General features: G+C 42.0%; 1 protein-coding gene across 1 annotated transcript; it reads right to left on the reverse strand.

Moving 5' to 3' along the window:
* LOC120049322 (lamina-associated polypeptide 2-like) lies at nucleotides 1–24,465 on the reverse strand. Its single transcript, XM_038995571.1, has 6 exons — nucleotides 23,931–24,465; nucleotides 8,228–8,345; nucleotides 7,867–8,016; nucleotides 7,518–7,627; nucleotides 1,357–1,460; nucleotides 1–1,148 (listed from the first exon to the last, which is right to left on the reverse strand). Exons 1-6 carry the CDS (start codon nucleotides 24,159–24,161, stop codon nucleotides 788–790), a joined length of 1,074 nt encoding a protein of 357 aa, XP_038851499.1. The 5' UTR covers nucleotides 24,162–24,465; the 3' UTR covers nucleotides 1–787.
* Between the last annotated feature and the right edge of the window lie 31 nt (nucleotides 24,466–24,496).

A 24,496-nucleotide genomic window follows, 5' to 3' on the forward strand; every position in this document is an offset into this window, starting at 1 on the left:
TTATCCTTACATATTACAACAGTTTTATTGAGAGGATATTACATGATTTATTACAATGAATACATACATTACTAATTAGGCTCCACAGACAATTTCAATTAAAAAAAAGACAAAAAAACAGCATAAGAGCTATATGTGTGCATGAGTTTTAAGAATCCCTGTCTCTCACACATACCCGCTGTATAGTTGGTTCGATCAAGAAATAGCTGTTTACAATTGGTTGAAATTCCTTCAGTCTTTGCCTGACTGTTTTTGCTAATAACTGCATTAGATTACATCTAACTGCATTAGATTATAGTGACAGCATTACAAAAGCAAACCGTGTGAAACACAGACACGCACACAGGCAATTCTCTTTCACAGACTCCGGCAAATGCAATCACACGATTACACCATGCAGAGATATAAAACAAAAACATAGACCATATAAAGCAAGTTCACATAATTTGGAAGCCACTGTTTCGGTGTATGTACGTGATCTGTAGATTATTGGTGCGACTGGCTTTCTCTCAGCCTCAAAGATGGGGAAAGGACGGACTGAAACAAACAGAAGACAGTATTGTCATTTTAGAATGAGAAGTGGTCATCTTCAACATTCAATATATCATTTTGGACATTGTCGTCTCCAGGAGGCACCGATACAGATTAGGCTCCTGTACCAAACCATTTAACCAATTATAAGTGACGGAAACAGAAAAAACAAAACAAAACAAGAATGCCAAGGAAGCGAGGAACGGTGAAAGTGGTGGCAGTAACATTATGCTGCCAGAGCACTGTCATCCAGGCTTCACTTGCGGACCTCATGGCCACTGGTCTGCGTGGAATCTGAGGACCCTCCGAAGGGGGCCATAGCGTTGGTCTCCATGGTCTGGTAGATGAAGAATATGAAGCCAGCTACAATGCCGAGGAGCAGCAGCTTCAGCCAGACAGGCAGGCCATGGGGTGGTGCTATGGCCTTTCCAGCAGGGGGTGCCACTGACGTTGCCTGCCTGGTAGAGGGGGGCAGGGTGGTGACTCTGTGGACGGTGGCGGTGCGGCTCTCTGTGTAGGAAGAGTGAGAGGAGCGCAGGAGGGTCTCATCTGTCCACAGGTCACCAGACTTTAGGGGCCTGCCGGCTGCCCCTCGGATGGGCCGTCGACAGGTGGCGCTAGAAGGATGAGAGAGGAAGAAAGTTGAGATTCATTGTGACATTCCACACATGAGTTGCCATCAGGCAAGTATTATGATCAAACTCTTAAATTAGTTACAGGACACTGCTTTACAGGAATGACAAGACTGGGTGGGAGTCTGCCAGATATAGCAAGGATTTATTAAAGTTGTTAATGTATGCCAATAGAATAAGGCGTATGTCTTACTTGATTCCTGTTGGAGTGTTGGTCTCGTAGGGGAACATCTCCTTGAGGACATCCTTCTCATCCACCCTGTTGGGTGTCTGCTCACCAGCTGCTATCTTCTCCACCTGCAACACATATTTTAGTACACATTCCTTAGACGTTGAGGCCAACACGGAGCGATTAAGGTGAGGACGAGACATTTTTCCATTTGCGCGTTACCAAGTCAATGCCAAAACCGCCACCTTCACATAAGGGCTAGAGGGGTATTATTTTTGGGATAGGCTAGAGGGTGTACTCCTAAAGACCACTAGATGGCCCTGTTGCAGTCCTATGCCCATGTGACCAAACCACCAGTAAACCCAAGGATTGTGACAAACACCATTACCTTGTCTTGTGAATAATACCACCTTGACAAACAAACCAGCACAGACCCTAGGTAATACATGCATAAGGCATAGCAGTGAATTACTTTCGTACCCATGGCTCCTTAGAGATACTCGAGGAGACACTGTCCTGCCCCCTCACTGGGGTCACAGAGGAGAGCAAGGGGATGTTTTTCTGCTGTTTCCACTTAGGTTTGAGATCATTTTTAGACTTACGCTGATCCTGCTGGTCAAAGAGAGGTGAGTGCGTGTTAGTAAGAGTGAGACGGGGGGGGTATTGGGGTTAGTCTTCTTTCCCTCCCCTCACATCTTTCAATCTTTCATGCAGCTGTACACCACACACACACACACACACACACACACACACACACACTACAGTAGCCCCATTCATAATCATCCCCCATATGTTTACAACTATACCATGTCTGACAAAAAACAGTGTGATCACTTTCACTCCCCAACAACACAATTAAGTTCCAAATTCCAGGTGCCACCACAACAAACCATTGTGAGGAGAACAGAACTCTTGAGGACAACTATAGGACAAAATACTTTAAACTGTATACCCGAGTAAAGCGATTGGACAGCGTGTCAAACTTGGCAGAGAGAGATGGTAGGGATTCCAGTTGTTCCTTCAGGGATGGAGATGAGGGGGTGTGTGAGACGTAGCTTACAGGCCTGACGGTGAAGGAGGCAAAGGGGTCACTTCCAGACAAACGAGGTAGTGGGGAAGGGCTGGCTACTAGGAGCGGGCGGACTTCCTGTGGTACCCCCTTTAACAGGGATAGGGTAAGTAACACACTGGATCAGTATCCTATACTAGAAGAATCTGACCATCACTTACACAGGTGCATTTAAAATCCAGTGAGCAATATTACAGTAGTGTGTATCCTAAGGACAGTGTGATTAAGATCATATACCCACCAGAGGCCATTGTTTCAGGGGTCTTATGCTCTGTCCTACTGGAGCATGGACACTTGGTGCAGGTTCCTGAGATGACCACAGATATGGATGAGAAATATCAGTTATAGAAGAGGTTGGTTGATATCCATACAGACCCAGGAGAGAGACTGACGGCAAGAGAGTGAGACCAAAACAAATAGCCAGTGATCAGAATATTGAGCAAATTGTGAACAGATCCAAAAATCAGACAAAAACACTCGATACAGAGATGTCCCAAGTACTATAGCACACGAGAGATGTCACAAACCTCTAAAAGAGCTGTATTGAGTAGGGAGTTTAGCTCATGACTGGGAGCTTTAGTAGTCAGAGTGAGAGGAAGACCACCATCCTCCTCACAGCACAGCTAGAATACAAGAGAATGGCTTTATTTCCTCCAGAGGGGAAAGAACAGTTGTGGCTTTCGGATTAGATAAACAACACACACACAAGAAACAAACAAGAATTGATTTGAGAAGTGGATGAAAAGGTCTTTGGTTTTTGTGGCAGAATTTTTTCCCCAGGAAGGTCTTCTTACACCAGAGGTCAAACTTGTCCACTGCATTGAAACAGTCGAGATGTTTGGCTTTGTGCTGCACTCGCCGTTTTACACATGGTATGTATTGTTCCGAACCCATCCCGAAATCGTTTAAATCATCCAACCATGCTCAGTAAACCAAATCAGGCTGGCGTCAAGGTATGCCCATTGGAACGAAACATTGACATGTAGCTCATCCAGTTTAATAGGGAGACTAGAGACTAGCTAGAACTATAGAAGGGAGCAGTGAGCATACCTTCCGTAGTTCCTTTACCACCAGTTCCCCCCTATTTCCTCTCTTCCTTTTTGATTTCTGCTGTCTCTCTTACCACATCTCATCTGGCTTCCTCTGGGTGTCCACCAAATCTGCCCAGAGTAGGTGAAAACACGGTTTGTTGATGAACTTTCACTTCCCTTATTTTATTAAATACATTTTACCAAGACAAATAAGATTATACATGATCTGAATCATTCCGTGGGGTCTTGAACATTATATCCAAAAAGTTGGATTTCGTAACCTAATACATCCGATAAGCACCGAACTCTTGACAGAGCGGTGCCGCTTTCTCGCAGGAACATTTGAGGATTTGACATGTTGTGGTGGTAGTCTGCAAGCATGTTTCTGCAAATCGCAAAAAGCTAAATTAGCAGGAATGGGCTAAATTAAATGTAAAAAGCTTTGAAAATAAAAAGCATTTCTAGAGACATGCTTGTTTTTGTGAGAAATCTTGTGTCGTGTCTCAAAATCGATAAACATCTAACCTCTATATTGTTTTATGTCCTTCGGATTCGAGAAGAAAGATGATGCTATTTTCCAGGTTTTTGCCACTTTTTGTCTAACCTCCATTGATTTAGTCACCGTAATTTCGGCCATCTTACAAAGGTAAAAAACGGCAATAACCTTTAAACGGATTATGATAGAGACATGAGGTTTGGACTATAGTATCTACACAATTAACATTAATTTACCTGTTGGCAAAAATGTGTTTTTGATTGGACACCCTACTTCCGCCATCTGCCTGCCCTCCAGGACACCTACAATACCAGGTGTGGCAGGAAGGCCAAGAAGATAAAATCCCCACTTCCTAAACCCCCCCGACAAACATTTACCCTGCCCCCACCCCCAATGGACATTTACAAATGTTACAGCATAAATATGTATATATTTTTTTTTTTATTGCAGTTCCATTCACTTCACCCCCCTGCTGCTTTTTTATTTAACTAGGTAAGTCACTTAAGAACAAATTATTATTTACAATGACATCCTACCCCAGCCAAACCCTAACCCGGATGACGCTGGCCCAATTGTGCGCAGCCCTATGGGACTCCCAATCACGGCCGGTTGTGATACAGCCTGGAATGGAACCAGGGTCTGTAGTGACGCTTCTAGCACTGAGATGCAGTGCCTTAGACAACTGCGCCACTCGAGAGCCCCTGTGGTCCCTATTGACATTCCCAAACGGACTCTCCCCCTGCCCCCCACCACCCAGCGGTCATTTATCATTGCTACAGTTGTAAATGTGTATTTATTATTATTATTATTATCCACATTTATCATTCACTTCTTTTTATTTGACATATTTTTTTAATGTATTTTGACCTGCACTGTTAGAGCCTCAATAAACTCAATCTAATGCCACACCTCACTTGAACCCATTCCATCGTGGAACAGACGTCCCAATTCTGAAGAAGCAGGCTCTCCCGAACATATAATTAAATCATCTTGTGTCTACATTGTTAACGTTAAGTCGCACATCAAAACCAACAAAGTTAGAAAAGTATGCTCACACACAAATGTATACGTTAAAATGGAACAAATAATTTCTAGTTCCCAGTGACTGACCAAAAGGCTATTTCTATCTCCCAGTGAGTGAATACGTGAAAGGGGCAAGGAAAGCACCTTCCTACAGGTCTGCAAGGGAGTGAGGGAGTGGGGGGTCTCCAGACCTATGTGGCCCTCAGGGACACCGTGGCTGGGGGTCTTGACTGGGGGGCCGCTGGGTTTGGCTTTGGGGAACCAGAGCGCAGCAGCATTCACATTCAGGGGGAAGGCTCGGTCAGGGACAGACTGATGGTAAGACACAGTAAAGACTTTAGAGTACTAGACTAAATAGCCAAAACGTCAGGTGGGTGGGTGAGTGACTCTCAACATTAAGGTTCAGCAATAAGAAAAAAAATATGCAAAATGGCACAGTCCCACATATCTTACTATGACTAAGAGACACCACTGTGAATACGTGACCATTAGCTATGTACACCCATTAAACAACTTCCAATATCAACCTGTGCCATGAACACAATAACCATTCATAGTGACAGTGAGTGACAAGTAACCACAGTGAACCTCACAGGTACCCGAGTCAGTCTGGGTGATGGAGACTCGGCCCTGGCTGTTAGGACAACCTGATGGATAGTCCTAGTGGACTGGGCATGGGCTAGGCCATGCAGTAAGGGAGTGGACTTAGAGCTTGGCTTCTCTGCCAATATAGGCTTAGGTTCCTTCAGGACTTCCTGGAACATGACAGATGGGGGAGAGAGAGGCGAAAGGAAGTTAGAGGGAAGACTGACTAATGAATCATTGGAAAGTTTACTCAGGACATCACAAACCCATGTCTATTGATCACAAACCCACCAGAAGCAGAGGTGCCTTGGTCTTTGCCTCTCTTGGAGGTGGAAGAACTACCTCACCAGCTGATAGCGCAGAGACATCCTGGAGCAGGACGAGGAGAATGATGAGGAAGCTGCGTAATAATTGAGGCAATCATGCATCTAGGCTTAAGGTGAGACCTGCCACCTGTGTAGTGTTCATTGTTCACTATAGCTGAGGAAGACAGTGGCACCAGGTGATGTGGTGAAAGGGAGGACACACCCATCCACACAAAAGTAGCTTCCCAAATAAATCCAAACATATAATATTAAATAGTGGATGTAGAGAACCCAGTGAATTAAGACAGCCTATGTCTGTCCTAACTAATTGTATACTACATCTAATTTTTACTTATTTAGGCCGATGTATGCTGCAATTCAGCTTTTAGCTACAAATGTGTACAATTTCAAATAAACCTTAAATATATAACATGACTAACACTATCCACAAAAAAAGGTGATTATCAAGCTAAACACTTCTCCAGTGCACCACAAACCCAAGGAGATGGATAGGCTCAGTGTATATTACAGTATCATCGCTTGCAGGGACCATCTTGTCGACTCTATGAGATGATCTCCTCAATGGTCTCTTTATGTTCAACACAGGATGCTCTTCCTCAAGATCATCATCCTCCTCCTCCTCCGGAGCATAGATCTAAACACACACATTTCTCAGAACACCCGACCTTCCACCTCTTCGCGAACACACCTTACAAAGCCAACTTCAGTGAGTAAAGTTGCTTTTAAAGGGACAGTTCGAGATTTTGCCAATGAAGCCCATCGACTTGCCCAGAGTCAGATGAACTCTGGGATACCATTCTGATGTCTATACTTCCAGTATGAAGGAAGTTAGAGGTGCGAGACAACGCTAACTAGAGTTAGCCCATGACTGGAAACGCACAGGAACAGCTAACTTGAGGTAGATAAATCTCAAACTATCCCTTTAATGTGGTTACAATATCCACATGACAGGCAGCTTCAGTTGAATAGGTTACCATCTGGGACGTTCAGGATTTCGACACCAGATGTCACCAACACCTCCCAAAGTATCAGGAAAAGAGGAGGAGAAAAGTAAAACGGCTTAAAAATATTTTTTTAAACCCCAAAGAAAAGGATTTGCAAAAAAAGTAAAAATAATAAGCAGGGGCTTTAAGTATGTTCTTGCGAGGAAAGAATGAAACAGGGATAGAGAGAGCGATAATAGTGGACTAGAGGCACCCAGTGGCAAAGAAAAAAACAAGCTAATCCAAGTCATGTGGCCGGTCCTGAAATCAAAGCCTGCTGCACTAACTCCCAGCAGACAGACAGACACAGAGAGGGTCCTTCAGACAGACATTTGGTGCTTTGTTTTCCACACACACGTGATTCACAACCCTATAGGCGTCTCATAAAGGACACACTTCATCTCTCTCAAATCATTTCTTAGAGACCGGTTTAATCGACCCCAGCTGTGCCGCTGCACATCCTATAGCCTCTAATGGGACTACTAATCATTGCCAAATGTGTAGCACTTGGGGCCAAATCACAACTTGAGATATGCATGCTATTTAACTCAGATTTTAACACATTCTGTATTGTGAGATTTGAAGGAATGTAAAACCATGAGGTTGACCTAGGGTGAGGATGTGCTTTTGTCCACTGATTAAATAAAGATAATAAAATAAAGAGGGACTTACCCGGTTGTGCTGGCTGCTGCGGGTCCTGGTGGTGACTGGGGTCTTCCCTCTGCTTCTGACAGGTCTCTCCACCACGGGGACTGGGACAGGCTCTGGTTCGGTTGTTACCTCTAAACACATACACACCAAAAAATGTCCAGCAATGTCATGCTCTGTCAGTCAGTCTATTGACCAACCAATCAATCCATGATTCGTATTATCCCAGAGGGCCAATTTGGTTTGAAAGTTGGCATCTCCGAAAAAAAGATCTAATGTGTAATCTAATGGGTCAACTGCCAAGATGAATCTGATTTGAATCTGTAATAAACCTGGTCTAATAAAGAGGATGACTGAGTGTTCCGTTTCTTACCTTCTTCCTTGTCGCTGTAGCAGTCCGAGTCAGAGTTGCCGTTGTGGTTGCCGTCTACCTGAGTGATGACCACCGGTAAAGCCACGGTCTCAGGAGGACCCTGGTCCAACAGCTTCTGGAGCCTTCTCTCATACAGCTTACGGGTTGAGGCTGCCATGACAAGACATTCAAATAAATTCAATAGAACTTTATGAATCCATCTTATGGGTGGAGGCTGCCAAAAGTTCAGACATTATTCAAATGAATTCAACACAACTTCATTAATAAATGAATGAAGATTATTGTTGCAATGTCCATTATTAAAATAAATTCAATACAACTCTTAATTCCCTGAATTCCCAACTCTTACTGACTGACTCACCCACGATGGGTCCGACGTTGATTCCATACTTGAGTAGCTCATCCTTCAGGCCCTCACTAGTCAGCTCAGTCACATCCAGGTCCTCTGGCCGAGGCTTGTCTGTTTTCCTCGTGGCTTTCTGTGAAAGAGGGATCAGAGGTCAGATTGGTGTAAAGTGTTGAGATCTAGTCACAGAATTAGCCTACCACCAATCACAGAACCATGACTTGAATGGGAATGCCTGTTCTAGTAATTATATTTCTTTGAGTTATTTTAATGCACTTCAAATAAAAGGTTTGATTAAATTTGTGCTGCAATCCCTTTTCTGCTACTGAACATTACAGGGTTTAACATTTGAAATCCACAGATAACACCTCTTTGTAGCGAGAGAGAGAGCGAGAGAGGGCTCGCTCCCTGGGCTGCTTTCGCAAGCAACACCACAGATGTTAAACCCAGTAAAAAGGTTTCTAAATCACACACTAATTATCAGCAGAGCTAGTTTAACGCCATCTCCTGACCTGAACCATCGTGAGATTGATAAACACCGCTCGTAAATAAACAAGTCTCCGCTCAGATGATTCATCAGAAAGATGTTTGCCTAATGCAAGTCATGGATCATACACACAATGTACAAAACATTAAGGACACCTGCTCTTTCCATGACAGAAAGATAAGGTGAAAGCTATGATCCCTTATTGATGTCACTTGTTAAATCCACTTCAAAATCAGTGTTGATGAATGGGAGGAGAAAGGTTAACGAATGCAAGACAAACGATTTGAGTGCCTTTGAACAGGGTATGGTGGTAGGTGCCATGCGTACCGGTTTGTGTCAAGAACTGCAACGCTGCTGGGTTTTTCAAGCTCAACAGTTTGTGTCAAGAAATGGTCCACCACCCAAAGGTGGGAAGAATTGGAGTCAACATGGGCCAACAAATTGAGGCTGTTCAGAGGGCAACCCAATATTGGGAAGGTGTTCTTAAAATGTTTTGTACACTCAGTGTACATTACACACGCAATTGCCTCTACCAATGTAGTGTGTCCGCCTTGTCCTGAGGACGAAGGGATTTCCTCGTCTAGACATTGAGGTAACCAACACAACAATATTCTCCACATTGTGTTGTGCATGCTACACGCTGGCTGAACTACTCAACCATCAAAAAGGTGGTAAACAAACAACCAGAGATCAAACAGAGCGGTATACTACGAAGCATTTTTTATTTTATTACTTATCGTTAATGCCATCTTTGGTGTGCTTATCAATGCACAAGCACCCTTTTCCTTCCATCTATGGAACAGCTTGTTGCGTTGTGGGCATAGACATATAATCCATAGAAAGGGTTTGACTGTTAAAAACTCATGGGTACACTAGCAATGGCTGCTAGTCTTGACTTGAATGGGAACTGCCATCTATATGTCAATGGTTGGTTGCAGCTGCCAGTTTGCCTTTCGCAAATGTCAAAATACAATTGCGCGAAAATATAGGTTGGAAAGCAAATGCTGTCATTACTGAATGTGTAATGTGAGACATTTTTCTTTTAAGAATTTTTTGACACTGAACAAAAATATTAAACGCAACATGTAAAGTGTTGGTCTCATGTTTCATGAGGTACTTTGTTGTTTTTTATAAATCCATGCGCAAAAAAAGCTTATTTCGCAAAAATTGTGTGTGTGACAGGTTAAAGGAAATACTAATAGCCTGTTATACATTAAAAAGTATTAGTAAATTCATAGTATGTGAGGATCTTAAAACATCTAAGGTTAAGAAGATCATGCATTCAGTATTAGTTGTTGGATTGATAACATTTATATAATTGTGTTAATATCCGTCAAGCATACAAAGGGTACGAATTGTGAGAGGAATGTGTAAACGTTATGTTGATTACTTTATGTTGTCGTGGGTAAAAGTGTTAATCTGTGATCTACTAAATGCTCTTAATCTATGAGCCTGAGATCGATTGCTCTGGTCTCCACTCAAGTTCACGGAGAATTCGCGGTCTTTTTCTCATTGCACTAAAAGTTCTCAATGAGTAAACATTAACCTATCAATCTCGTGATTCTTTCTCCCCTTTTTCAGGGGTGTAACATGTGCACACATTTGTTTACATCCCTGTTACTGAGCATGTCTCCTTTGCCAAGATTAGAAGCTGATTAAACAGCATGATCATTACTAGAGGTGGACCGATTATTCGGAATTACAGACCATTCCGATCGGCCATCGGTATCTTTTAAATATATATTTTTACACCTTTATTTAACTAGGCAAGTCAGTTAAGAACACATTCTTATTTTCAATGACGGCCTAGGAACGGTGGGTTAACTGCCTTGTTCAGGGGCAGAACGACAGATTTTTACCTTGTCAGCTCCGGGATTCAATCTTGCAACCTTACAGTTAACTAGTCCAACGCTCTAACTACCTGCCTCTCATTGCACTCCACGAGGAGCCTGCCTGTTACGCGAATGCAGCAAGAAGCCAAGGTAAGTTGCTAGCTAGCATTAAACTTATCTTATAAATCTTAGCATAATCACTAGTTAACTACACATGGTTGATGATATTACTAGTTTATCTAGCGTGTCCTGCGTTGCATATAATCGATACGCCTACTTCAACAAACAGTGATGATTTAACTTCTTATGGCTGCAATCCCGCTAACGGGATGATATGACAACAGCCTGTGAAAGTGCAGGGCGCCAAATTCAAAAAACAGAAATCTCATAATTAAAATTCCTTAGACATACATGTGTCTTATACCATTTTAAAAGGTAATCTTGTTGTTAATCCCACCAAAGTGTCCGATTTCAAATATGCTTTTCAGCGAAAGCACTACAAACGATTATGTTAGGTCACACCAAACCACAATAAGCACAGCCATTTTTCCAGCGAAAGATAGCAGTCACAAAAAGCAGAAATATAGCTAAAATTAATCACTAACCTTTGATGATCTTCATCAGATGACACTCACAGGACTTCATGTTACACAATACATGCATGTTTTGTTTGATAATGTTCATATTTATATTAAAAAATCTGAGTTTACATTGGCGCGTTACATTCACTAGTTCCAAAAACATCCAGTGATAGTGCATAGCCACATCGTTTCAACAGAAATACTCTGTGTCATCCAGTGTAGATGATAATACAAGTTATACTCATGCATTCCATCGCATATCTGAAGACAAAGGAATTCTCCGGTTGAAACATTATTGAAGATTTATGTTAAAAACATCCTAAAGATTGATTCTATACATCGTTTGACATGTTTCTACGAACTGTAATGGAATTGTTTGACTTTTCGTCTGACCTGCGCGTCATGAATGTGGATTACTGGACTGAACGCGCAAACAAAAGGAAGGTATTTGGACATAAATGATGGACTATATCGAACAAAACAAACATTTATTGTGGAACTGAGATTCCTGGGAGTGCATTCTGATGAAGATCATCAAAGGTAAGTGAATATTTATAATGCTATTTCTGACTTCTGTTGACTCCAAAAAATGGTGGATATCTTTATGGCTTATTTGGGCTCTGAGCGCTGTACTCAGATTATAGCATGGTGTGCTTTTTCCGTAAAGTTTTTTTGAAATCTGACACAGCGGTTGCATTAAGGAGAAGTTTATCTAAAGTTCCATGTTTAATACTTGTATCTTTTATCAATATTTATGAGTATTTCTGTAAATTGATGTGGCTCTCTGCAAAATCACCAGATGTTTTGGAGGCAAAACATTACTGAACATAACACGCCAATGTAAAATAAGATTTTTAGATTTAAATATGAACTTTATCGAACAAAACATACATGTATTGTGTAACATGAAGTCCTATGAGTGTCATCTGATGAAGATCATCAAAGGTTAGTGATTAATTCTATCTCTATTTCTGATTTTCGTGACTCCTCTCTTTCGCTGGAAAAATGGCTGTGTTTTTCTGTGACTTGGCTCTAACCTAACATAATCGTTTGTGGTGCTTTCGCCAAAAAGCCTATTTGAAAATCGGACACTGTGGTGGGATTAACAAGAAGTGTATCTTTAAAATGGTGTAAAATATGTCCGAGGAATTTTAATTATGAGATTTCTGTTGTTTTGAATTTGGCGCCCTGCACTTTCACTGGCTGTTGTCATATCGATCCCGTTAACGGGATCTCAGCCGTAAGTTAAACTATCCTCTATTAAAACGGAATTGCAACCCTCTTCATGCACAGTGCACTCTTCCATCACATGTGCAGCTGATTCGCAAGATCTTGCACACTAATGAGATGCTATTGAGCCCAGACTACTCCACTGTCTGAGCCAAGGACTACATGTTTTCTGGTATATTTTGATTACAATACTGGGTGGGGTGAATATTTTATATGGCATACATGTTTTGTTAACTAGTAAATAGTAGCCTACAGCAAAGTGTGTTCAAATAATTTCTAATTTGTTAATTTCTGCTAGTTAGTTTTTGCTATCATGTGAGTTTTAGCTTGCTTGAGCCTGCTAATCGAGGAGTGTTAATTCACCTGTTTCCATACATGTTTCACTGTAAAGTCCATGGAGAATAAGAGCAACTCCTCCCAGCTGCCCACTGCACCGAGGCTAGGAAACACTGTCACCACTGTCGTGTCTTTGACTATGCCAGATTAATTGCTATGACATGCTATTCTATAAAATAATTTCTCCGTAATTAATATGACCTGATTGAACTAATCATGTAAATATTAATTAACTAGAGAGGGACACCACGAAAGAATATTTATAGAGCTGTTATCTTCCGAATAAACTCTTAAAGATTTAGTAATATTTTACATCCATAGCAGTCACCTTAATCGTCATTTTATTCAGTCTCATCTGAAAGTGGTAAATCCTTGTTATCTGCAAGAATCCTGGCTAACAAGTTGAATCAGCAATACAAAATTGGGTTTAATTATTTATTTACTAAATACCTAACTAATCACACAGAATCACACATACACAATGAAATCATAACTTGATCACAAATTACGTCATACAGAAAAACGTCCCTAGCGGGCGGAATAGATATGACAGCTTGTTACACAAAGAAAAGGGGCAGGATTTTAGTGAAAGAGCGGGAGACTGGAACATAGGCGAAGCTGTACCATCGTAAATACAGTATCTTATGCATTCTATATTACCGCCCATTTGAAGAAGGAAAATGCAATAAATATTTACTCTGAGCTGCGCTTCAGTAGGTTGGTGGTAGATGGAAGACCGTGTTGCCAACCCGAGTCCTCTGTCCTTTGAAGAATGTCTCTGGTGGTCACTGGATTCGTTGGAGTAGCGTCGTGTGTAGTAGACGGGATACTCTGACTGTCCTTCCTAACCTGCGTTTGTAGCGGCTGTTGCTAACTCAACGGCTAGGCGGTATCACTTCTGTAGTGAATACGAGTTCAAAGTTCATACCATTTGCAACCAAAGTCCATGTTGATGTTGGCTTAGTTCTGTAGTTATTATCTGAACCATTCTGACACCGGATCGCCATCCTAGTGTCCCCGGAACAGGAAGTTATATTTTTGTCAATGGCTTTTATAGTGGAGGGAGAGGGGTGTGTCTGAAAGGTTTATAACCCATGTCTCTTCACAGGGGCGGGCCCCTAGTTGAGCAGAAGCCCAAATTTATGAAAATCCAAATCTCTCATTTGGAAGCTAAAATTACATTTAATCTCTTCACAAATAATTTCATATTCAAACATTTGAATTAAACAACAATTCCATGTGAATCCGATACCTCTGACGTTTAGACTTTCCACAGTAGAGTTTATGTCATTCTATCATTGATGAGAATGTGTCAGAGGGCAACCGAACTGACATAATATACCTTAAGTACCACCGCATATGTTCAGTTGGTCGGATTACCAGAATATAGTTCATTTCCCCCCAATTTCTGATGTTCCCAGAATCTCTATGTTAACCAAGGGGTTTTCTTATGTCACATCAGTTATAGTAGGGAGAGAGAAAAAGGGGGAAAGAGGTATTTATGACTGTCATAAACCTACCCCCACTGCCAACGTCATGACACCACAATAAATCAATAAATCCACAATAATTGAGAACTTCAATAAGCATTTTTCTACGGCCGGCCATGTTTTCCACCAACAGCCCTGCACCGCCCACAGCAACTCGGTCAAGCCTCCCCCATTTCTCCTTCACCCAAATAGCTGATGTGCTGAAAGAGCTGCAAAATCTGGACCCCTACAAATCAGCAGGGCTAGACAATCTGGACCCTCTCTTTCTAAATTATCAGCCGAAATTGTTGCAACCTCTATTACTATCCTGTTCAACCTCTCGTATCGTCTGAGATCCCAAAGATTGGAAAGCTGCCGCGGTCATCCCCCTCTTCAAAGGGGGAGACGCTCTAGACCCAAACTGCTACAGACCTTTATCTATCCAACCTGCTAAGGTCTTTAAAAGCCAAGTTAACAAACAGATCACCGACCATTTCGAATCCCCCCGTACCTTCTCCGCTATGCAATCTGGTTTCTGAGCTGGTCATGGGTGCACCTCAGCCACACTCAAGGTCCTAAACAATATCATAACCGCCATTGATAAGAGACAATACTGTGCAGCTGTATTCGTCGACCTGGCCAAGGCTTTCGACTCTGTCAAACACTGTATTCTTATCGACAGACTCAACAGCCTTGGTTTCTCTAATGACTGCCTCGCCTGGTTCACCAACTACTTCTCAGATTGAGTTCAGTTTGTCAAATTGGAGGGCCTGTTGTCCGAACCTCTGGCAGTCTCTATGGGGGTGCCACAGGGTTCAATTCTCGGGCCGACTCTTTTCTCTGTATAAATCTATGATGTCGCTCTTGCTGCTGGTGATTCTCTGATCCACCTCTACGCAGACGACACCATTCTGTATACTTCTGGCCCTTCTGTGTTAACAAACCTCCAAACGAGCTTCAATGCCATACAACACTCCTTCCTGTGCCTCCAACTGCTCTTAAATGCAAGTAAAACTAAATGCATGCTCTTCAACCGATCGATGCCCGCCCGCCCAGCCATCACTCCTCTGGATGGTTCTGACTTAGGTATTTGTAGTTGTCCACATATTCTAGGTGTCTGGTTAGACTGTAAACTCTCCTTCCAGACTCACATTAGGGATCTCCAATCCAAAATTAAATCTAGAATTGGCTTCCTATTTCGCAACAAAGCATCCTTTGCTCATGCTGCCAAACATACCCTCGTAAAACTGACTATCCTGCAGATCCTTGACTTTGGCGATGTCATTTACAAAATAGCTTCCAACACTCTACTCAGCAAATTGGATGTAGTCTATCACAGTGCCATCCGTTTTGTCACCAAAGCCACATATACTACCCACCACTGCGACCTGTATGCTCTCATTGGCTGGCCCTCGTTTCATATTCGTCGCCAAACCCACTGGTTCCAGGTCATCTATAAGTCTTTGCTAGGTAAAGCCCCGCCTTATCTCAGCTCACTGGTCACCATAGCAGCACCCACCCGTAGCACGCGCTCCAGCAGGTATATTCACTGGTCACCCCCAAAGCCAATTCCTCCTATGGCCGCCTTTCCTTCCAGTTTTCTACTGGGACGAATTGCAAAAATCACTGAAGCTGGAGACCCATATCTCCCTCACTAACTTTAAGCACCAGCTGTCTGAGCAGCTCACAGATCACTGCACATAGCCCATCTGTAAATAACCCATCCAACTACCTCATCACCATACTGTTATTTTTTTTTTGCTCCTTTGCACCCCAGTGTCTCTACTTGCACATTTATCTTCTGCACATCTATCACTCGTGTTTAATTGCTAAATTGTAATTATTTTGCCACTATGGCCTATTTATTGCCTTACCTCCCTTATCCTACCTCATTTGCACACACTGTATATATACTTTTTTTCTCTATTGTATTATTGACTGTATGTTTGTTCATTCCATGTGTAACTCTGTTGTTGTTTGTGTCGCACTGCTTTGCTTTATATTGGCCAGGTCGCAGTTGTAAATGAGAACTTGTTCTCAACTAGCCTACCTGGTTACATAAAAGTGAGAAAAAAATATATATATTTTTACATTTATCTTACAAAGAAGTTGTTCAATCTAACGGCTTAATTTATCTGTACATGGAATTGTATGGGTTTTTTAAACTAATTTTTTCCTAATCTTTACAGGAAAATGCCACGGGCACTATCTGATGTGTGGAGACATTTCACTGCAGCTAATATAGAAGGAGAAGCTGTGTACATTTGCAAATACTGTGCCAAATCATATGTGAAGAATGCACCAAAGATGCACAATCATCTGGCCAAGTGCATAAAGTTCCCTCAGCACTTACAACAAGCAACCTCTGACAAAAGCCCCTCTACTTCTATTCGAGGTGAAAATGATGAATCAGACACCTTATCGATAACAACAGCTTACGGTCCTCCTGAACTCAATGGAGGAACGTAGTCAGAGAAATGCTGAGGAATGTCTTGCCTGAGCTGTGTATGCAACTGGTTCACCTCTGATGCTCACAGGAAATGTGTGTGGGAAGAGATCTCTGAATGTTCTTTGCTCAGCATACACCACTCCAACCAGACATGCTTTCTCTACTCATTTGCTGGATGCAGAGTTCAACAGAGTTCAAGTGTCAAGGTCAAGCAAATCATAGAGAAAACAGACTGTATTGCAATCCTCTGATGGGTGGTCAAGTTTGTGGGCAAGGAATAATTAACTACATCATCTCCACCCCTCAACCAGTATTCTACAAGAGCACAGACACAAGGGACAACAGACACACCGGTCTCTACATTGCAAATGAGCTGAAGGCAATGACTTTGGACCACAGAAGGTATGTGCACTGGTGATAGACAATGCTGCGAACATGATGGCTGCTTGGTCTAACGTGGAGGAGTCCTACCCTCACATTGGCTGTGCTGCTCATGCATTGAATCTGCTCCTCAAGGACATCATGGCACTGAAAACAATGGATACACTCTACAAGACAACCAAGGAAATGGTTAGGTATGTGAAGCGTCATAGAGTTATAGCAGCACTCTACCTCACCAAGCAAAGTGAGAAGAATAAGAGCACCACATTGAAGCTGCCCAGCAACACCCGTTGGGGTGGTGTTGTCATCATGTTTAACAGTCTCCTGGAGGGGAGGGAGTCTCTCCAAGAAATGGCCATATCACAGTCTGCCGATATGGACAGCCCCATCAAGAGGATCCTTCTGGATTAAGTATTTTGGGAGAGAGTGGTAAGCAGCCTGAAACCTATAGCAGTAGCCATTGCACGGATTGAGCGAGACAATGCCATCCTGTCTGATGTTCAGACTTTGCTTGCAGATGTAAGAGAAGAAATCCGTACTGCCCTGCCCTGCCCACTTCACTGTTGCGCCATGCAGAGGAAACTGCTGTTCTGAAATACATCAAAAAGTGTGAAGAATTCTGCCTGAAGCCCATACATGCCGCAGCATCCATGTTGGACCCCAAGTATGAGATCAACAAGGCCTATGGTGTCATCACTACCATGGGCAAGGTTCTTGGCAGTCTGGCAAAGTACACTTCCAAGCAAGGGCTTTGGGATGGAGATGCAATTTGGCAGTTGTGCCAACATATCTCATCACCCACCTGTTGGAAGGGACTTTGTGGATCTGAGGCTCTTTCCCCTGTTGCCTCCATCATCCTCCAAATCCCACCAACATCGGCCGTCTCAGAGCGCAAATGGTCCTTGTTTGGGAACACACACCAAAGCACACAACAGGCTGACCAATACAAGGGTTGAAAAATTGGTGGCCACCTGGGCAAATTTGAGGCTTTTTGAGCCTGACAACAAGCCATCCTCAACAGCGTTGGAAAGTGACAGTGAAGATGAGGCCTCAGAGTCTGATGTTCAAGAGGTGGACATTGAGGAGGTCCAGGGAGAAGACATGGAAGCCTGAGAGGAAGACAACCGAAGCCTAAGTTTCTAGACTATAATTTTACAGATGTATGTTGAAAACATTTCTGGGAGATGCGATGGATCATTCAACATTCCCTTTCTTTTGTTGTTCAGTGAAACCACCCCATGTGAAGAGTTAACTCATTTAAAGTTCAATTCGTTTCTACATTATTTATTTTTTTGGAAGGATTTAATCATTTGCAATTATGTCTACTTATGAGGTAAAAGGTTTATGTTTCTGTCTCCATATGATATGGTAAATATATGTAATGCAAAAGAAAATAATCTACATTTAAACAGTATTAATATTAATTTGCATATATTTCCATTAATTCCCACATTGTTTCCATCTCTGAATATTCCATAAAATGTGCAACCCTAGGTGGGAGTAGTAAAGAGAGAGGGAAATAATCCCAGACAGACACAGAGGGGGATTTAGCAGCTATCAGTCTCCCACTAGCCTATATTAGACTCCTTACTGTTGGCCTCAGTAAAGTTGGAGCTGGATCTCAGCCTAGCTGAGCACATTACATAATCACAGAGTTCCAAGGAAGGGAAAAATTCCCGACTTCCAGTTTGTTCCCTCAGTTATCGTCCGCTCTCTGACCACACACTTTAAAAGTGATATCAAGACACTGAGCTCATGGCTAGCCCCAAGGCCCAGACAATCCCTGTGCTTTAAGTTTTGCGCTAGGCTACTTGCAGAAGGTTAATACACTAGAGGTTTAAATGAAGATTGCATCAATGCATTGCAAAAAAATATGGATTAACATAGTTCAGTCGCGTGATCGCCTAGATTTCCATAATGCTCTCAGTCTGACTAAGTTGTTGTTTCTATTCAGACAGAAATCATGGCTTGGCCAAGTAATATTGAAACTGACTATGTTATGTGACTTTAGGGGTAAACTATAACAAACTGCTAGGTTGTGAATTATGATGTGCATATGGCTAACCACCGTTATGGATGGTTTTGGCAGACATAGTTTTCATATCTGTGGTGCTCATGATGACCGCTGTATGGAGAGAAAAAAAAGAAAAAAAAAGAAGAAAAAAACACTCCAAATTACAATAAACCACTCAACCTTAGTTGAACTAAACCTTAGGAGAAAAACAGTACTTCACTTTTATCCCAAACGGTTTATTTTGATAGCTATTATGAGTGAAAATGTGTTTAAAGTTCTGAGTGTGCCAGTGGATGACTGCCTCAAACGCTTCATGGTAAACTATAAATCACAGACAGACATGCTTGGGAGTCAGGTGACTATTTGAAAACATCAGGAAGAGCACTGCTACGATAGCATTTAAATTTAATGAAAAAGTACTAGCCTACACACACAGTTAACCAAACATCTGTTCAGTGATAGGGGAATGCATGCAGACTTCCACAGAAAGTATTTCCTCAATAGAGAAACACAATAGGAAAATAGCCCTATCCTCCACACCAGGAGCCTCGATTTCCTTCAATTCCATTACCTATTCTTTAATGCCATTTCCAGCACACTCAAAACTCCTTGAAGTTCCTTTCCTCTTCTCTGCATACCTAGGCTTTTCCCCTAACATAACAAAACTTATCCGTTCCAGCTCCATCCCTTCTATGGATTCCACCACTTGTGACACTAGCTGCTTTTAGCAATGCGTGTGTATTTGAATACACCATTGTTGCTTCCTAGCTTATTGGGTTGCACAAAAACAGTCAGAGGGAAGTTAAATAAAATGTAAACTTACTGTGCCATGGGGCAGGATGGTTGGTCATTATGACGGGGAGAATAAGACATTACTAAAATAACGTATTATTAAACAGACTTTCCAAACGTGGGTCTGTTGTCTTTAGTCTCAAATTCCACCCCTCACAATGAACAACTGTCCTGCCCACCGGGACAGTAAGTTCAAATATAATTTGATTTAACTTCTAGCTTCCCGTGGATTGTGCCCTATAAGCTCATTACACAGCCCTGGGTCTGAACTCCTCCCTATGCAACTGGGTCCTGGACTTCCTGATGGGCCGCCCCCAAGTGGTGAAGGTAGGCAACATTACCTCCTCGACTGATCCTCAATACAGGGGCCCCACAAGGGTGCATCCTCAGTCCCCTCCTGTATTATCTGTATACCCATGACTGCGTGGCCTCACACAGTTCCAACTCATTTTACATTTTACATTTTAGTCATTTAGCAGACGCTCTTATCCAGAGCGACTTACAGTAGAGTGCATACATTTTTATACATTTTAATTACATTTTTACATACTGAGACAAGGATATCCCTACCGGCCAAACCCTCCCTAACCCGGACGACGCTATGCCAATTGTGCGTCGCCCCACGGACCTCCCGGTTGCGGCCGGCTGCGACAGAGCCTGGGCGCGAACCCAGCCCAGCCTGGGCGCGAACCCAGAGACTCTGGTGGCGCAGCTAGCACTGCGATGCAGTGCCCTAGACCACTGCGCCACCCGGGAGGACGGGTGACATGTCAGTAGTCAAGACATGTCAGTAGTAGGCCTGATCACCAACAACACAGCGTACAGGGAGGAGGTAGGCACTCTGATGGCGTGGTGCCAGGTAAACAACCTCTCCCTCAATGTTAGCAAAACAAAGGAGCCGATTGTGGACTTCAGCGGGAACCAGGCTGGACAAGGCCCCATCCTCATCAACGGGCCGCGTGGAGACGTTAAATAACTTCAAATTCCTCTGTATACACAACTCAGAGAAGATGAAATGGTTTAACCGCATGGTCACTCCACCCCACCCCCTCAACATTCTTTACTCTGCCTCCACCCCAATGGACATATATTTATTCATTCATTCATTACTGCCACAGTTACATCTATAGTGCTTTTTCTATTGTTTTTATTACCATTTTAATTATTTTATTTCACTAGTCCTGCATGTTGGAGCTCAAAGCCTAAGATTTTCACTGTACCCTGCAATCACACCTGCACTGTACCTGCAACATGTGACTATTAAACAAACAATCGGAATCATCTAGTTTCAGTGTTTTTGTGGGCAGAAGACAAGTGATTGATATTCTCACTGTCCACACCTCTCAATAAATGTCCATGGTTCCCTCCCTAAAACTGAGCAAATACAGGTGAGGTGACCTTAACCTTACCTCAATGTACAAAGACTAGTGTGAACTACAGAAGTTGTGACAGCAAGCTGTTCTTTTCATTCTGTCATTCACAACTGATGCAGGGCAACAAGGTGTACCCACCTGAATACATTTTTATTTAAAGCACGCATACAATGCATTCCAATTGTGTAGGCCTACTATGCAGTACACTAACCATAAGAGTCTAAGAACAGCTGTTTTTCACAAATGCTTCACACATATCAGTTCATTAAAGCCACCCCACAACTTCCCCAAAGAAGAAAGGGGGGCTTGGTGGATGAGGAAAAACACCCAGACTGTTAGACATGAAGGTGACAGCTGTTACCTTGATACTTGACAAAACACTGTAGAGTTGAGTTTTTAAAAACTGCCAATCTAGTCCTACATTACATTGACAGGTACAGTGTCTTCAGAAAGTTTTCACAGCCCTTGCCTTTTTCCACATTGTTGTGTTAGAGCCTGAATTTAAAATTGATTAAATTGAGATGCGTCACTGGCCTCCGCACAATACCCATACTGTCAAAGTGAAATAGTTTAGACATTTTTACAAATTAATAAAAAATGAAAAGCTGAAAGGTCTTGAGTCAATAAGTATTAAACCCCTTTGTTATGGCAAGCCTTAAGTTCATGAGTAAAAGCACTTGACAAGTCACATGGACTGTGCAATAATAGCGTTAAAAAAATGTTTTATGACTACCTCTCTGTACTCCACACATGCAATTATCTGTATGTTTCCTCAGACGAGTAGTCAATTTCAAACACAGATTCAACCACAAGGAGGGTGGCAAAGCTTCACAAAAAGGCACCTATTGGTAGATGGGTATCAATAAAAGAAGCAGACATTTGAGCATGAATTTATTAATTAAAATGTGGATGGTGTATCAATACACACAGTCACTACAACGGTACAGGCGTCTTTCCTAACTAAATTGCCGGAGGAAGGAAACTGCTCAGGGATTTCACCTTGAGGTCAATGGTGACTTTAAAACAGTTGAATGGCTGTGATTGGAGAAAACTGAGGATGGATCAACTACATTGTAGTTATTTCACAATACTAACCTAAATGACAGAATAAAAATATTCATACAGAATAAAAATTCGTACAGAATAAAAATATTCATGAACATGCATCCTGTTTGCAATAAGTGACTAAAGTAAAACTGCATAAAAATGTGACAAAGAAATGAACTATGTCCTGAATAGAAAGTGTTATGTTTGGGGAAAATCCAACATCACTGAGTACCACTTCATATTTTCAAGCATAGTGGTGGCTGCATAATGTTATGGGTATGCTTATCGTCGGCAAGAACTAGAGAGTTCTTTTTAGGATTAACAAAAAAAACATAATAGAGCTAAGCACAGGCAAAATTCTAGAGGAAAACCTGGTTCAGTCTACTTTCCAACAGACACTGGGAGACAAATTCACCTTTCAGCTGGACAATAGCCTAAATGCCAACTTAGCTTGATCCAAAAATGTGGTTGGAGGCTCCATATGGAGGGTGTGACGCAATTGCGGAGCTTCCAAAAGCATGCAGAGGCCAAATTGAGATCAGTACCGCATTGCTGTGCGGTTCCCAAATTTTGTAACAATGTGGAGGGCTCCTTATTGCTCCGCATTGACACGATTGGTTGACGATACGTGGGGGCAGGAGGTCCTGGAGAAACAAACTCACAGCTCTGCACTGCTTGCGAAGCGCAAGAACTATGAATGCCCTAACTTCTGCAGAGGCTGTATCAACGTAAATGCTGTACAGCCAACGCAGACGTCAGATTGACCATGCAGCGCCTTTAAAACACAAGGTCAAACATACAATGAGTTGCTTACCAAGATGACATTGAGTAGCCGAAATAGTTTTTACTTAAATCTACTTGAAAATCTATGGCAAGACTTGAAAATGTCTGTCTAGCAATGATCAACATCCAACTTGAAAGAGCTTGAAGAATTTCAAAAATAATGTGCAAATATTGTACAATCCAGGTGTGCAAAGCTCTTGGAGACTTAGCCAGAAAAACTCACAGCTGTAATCGCTACCAAAAGGGCATTCTTACATGGATCAGCGGTGTGAATAGTTATGTAAATTTGATTTCTGTATTTAATTGAATACATTTGTAAAACTGTTTTCACTGTCATTATGGGGTATTGTGTAGATGGGTGTGAGAGAAATCAATTTCATAAATTTTGAATTTAGGCTGCAACAACAAATGTTTTATAAATCAAGGGGTATGAATACTTTCTGAAGGAACTCTATGTTCTACTATCTAAATTTCGAGTTAGTATCTCGAACCTTGATTTACATATCTCAATTTCGGTTTAGTACGGACATGTTTATTTACATATATCGACATTTCAAGTAGTATGGATATTTACACACAAAACACGAGTGGCGAGAATGGGTTTCCATAAGGGTGCATTCAGCAGTGGCAAATATTTTAAGCGGGAAACTTTAAACTGATTTGTAATACAATACATCTAAAATGTGTTCGTTTTTATATTTAAACAAGATGGAACACGCTGTAATTAAAAATATCGATATTTGAATTTTATGCATTTAAAACAATTTTACCTAAAATGTAATTACCTAGAATACCAAATCACATCTGTTTTAAAAAAAATGGGAGATTAAAACACCCTACAAAAACAATAACATCTTTCCTACATTTACTTGTAACATTCACACTGGAAACATTGTTACAAATACTATATTCGCGCGCGGGAAATAAATCTTAAAACAACTCACCCTGCCCGAGCGACTTTTGTTTGACACTACCGGGACAGGCAACTCCTCGTCGCTGGAGAAGGCGTCTGTAGATAGGATCTTATTGTTCTGCACGGTCAAGTTTTTCAGATACAGCTGCACATAAACGTCCTTTCGCTGGTCTCCGGTTGGGAGAGCAACATTGTTGGCCAAAAGCTCGCTTTTGAGTTTATCTTTGGTGAGAACAGATGGGTCCTCCAGATATTCCGGCATGTTGCTCGCTATGAAAAGCAACTCCGCCTCGGTAACAACAAAATGAAGTATTTAGCTGGCTATGTTAGCTAACTGGCTAACTAGCGCCTCTTGTTGGATTAAATCTGTAAAACTACCCGTGTACGCAAACTTGATGCTTCCAGTTACAATCTTAGCATATTAGCTTACTCGTTTTGGTTCCTCTTTTGTAGAACTCTCATTGACAGTAGAATTAATAAGTGAAAGCGCTAAACACAAGACAAACCTCCCCCTTTGAAGTGCTTGGGCTATTATACCAATATCTGCTAGGACACCGGCCCTCTGCCAACATTGAAGGAACAAACGCGGTGAGAATG

This window comes from Salvelinus namaycush, chromosome 6, assembly GCF_016432855.1.
Source record: "Salvelinus namaycush isolate Seneca chromosome 6, SaNama_1.0, whole genome shotgun sequence".
NCBI classification, from domain to species: Eukaryota; Metazoa; Chordata; class Actinopteri; order Salmoniformes; family Salmonidae; genus Salvelinus; species Salvelinus namaycush.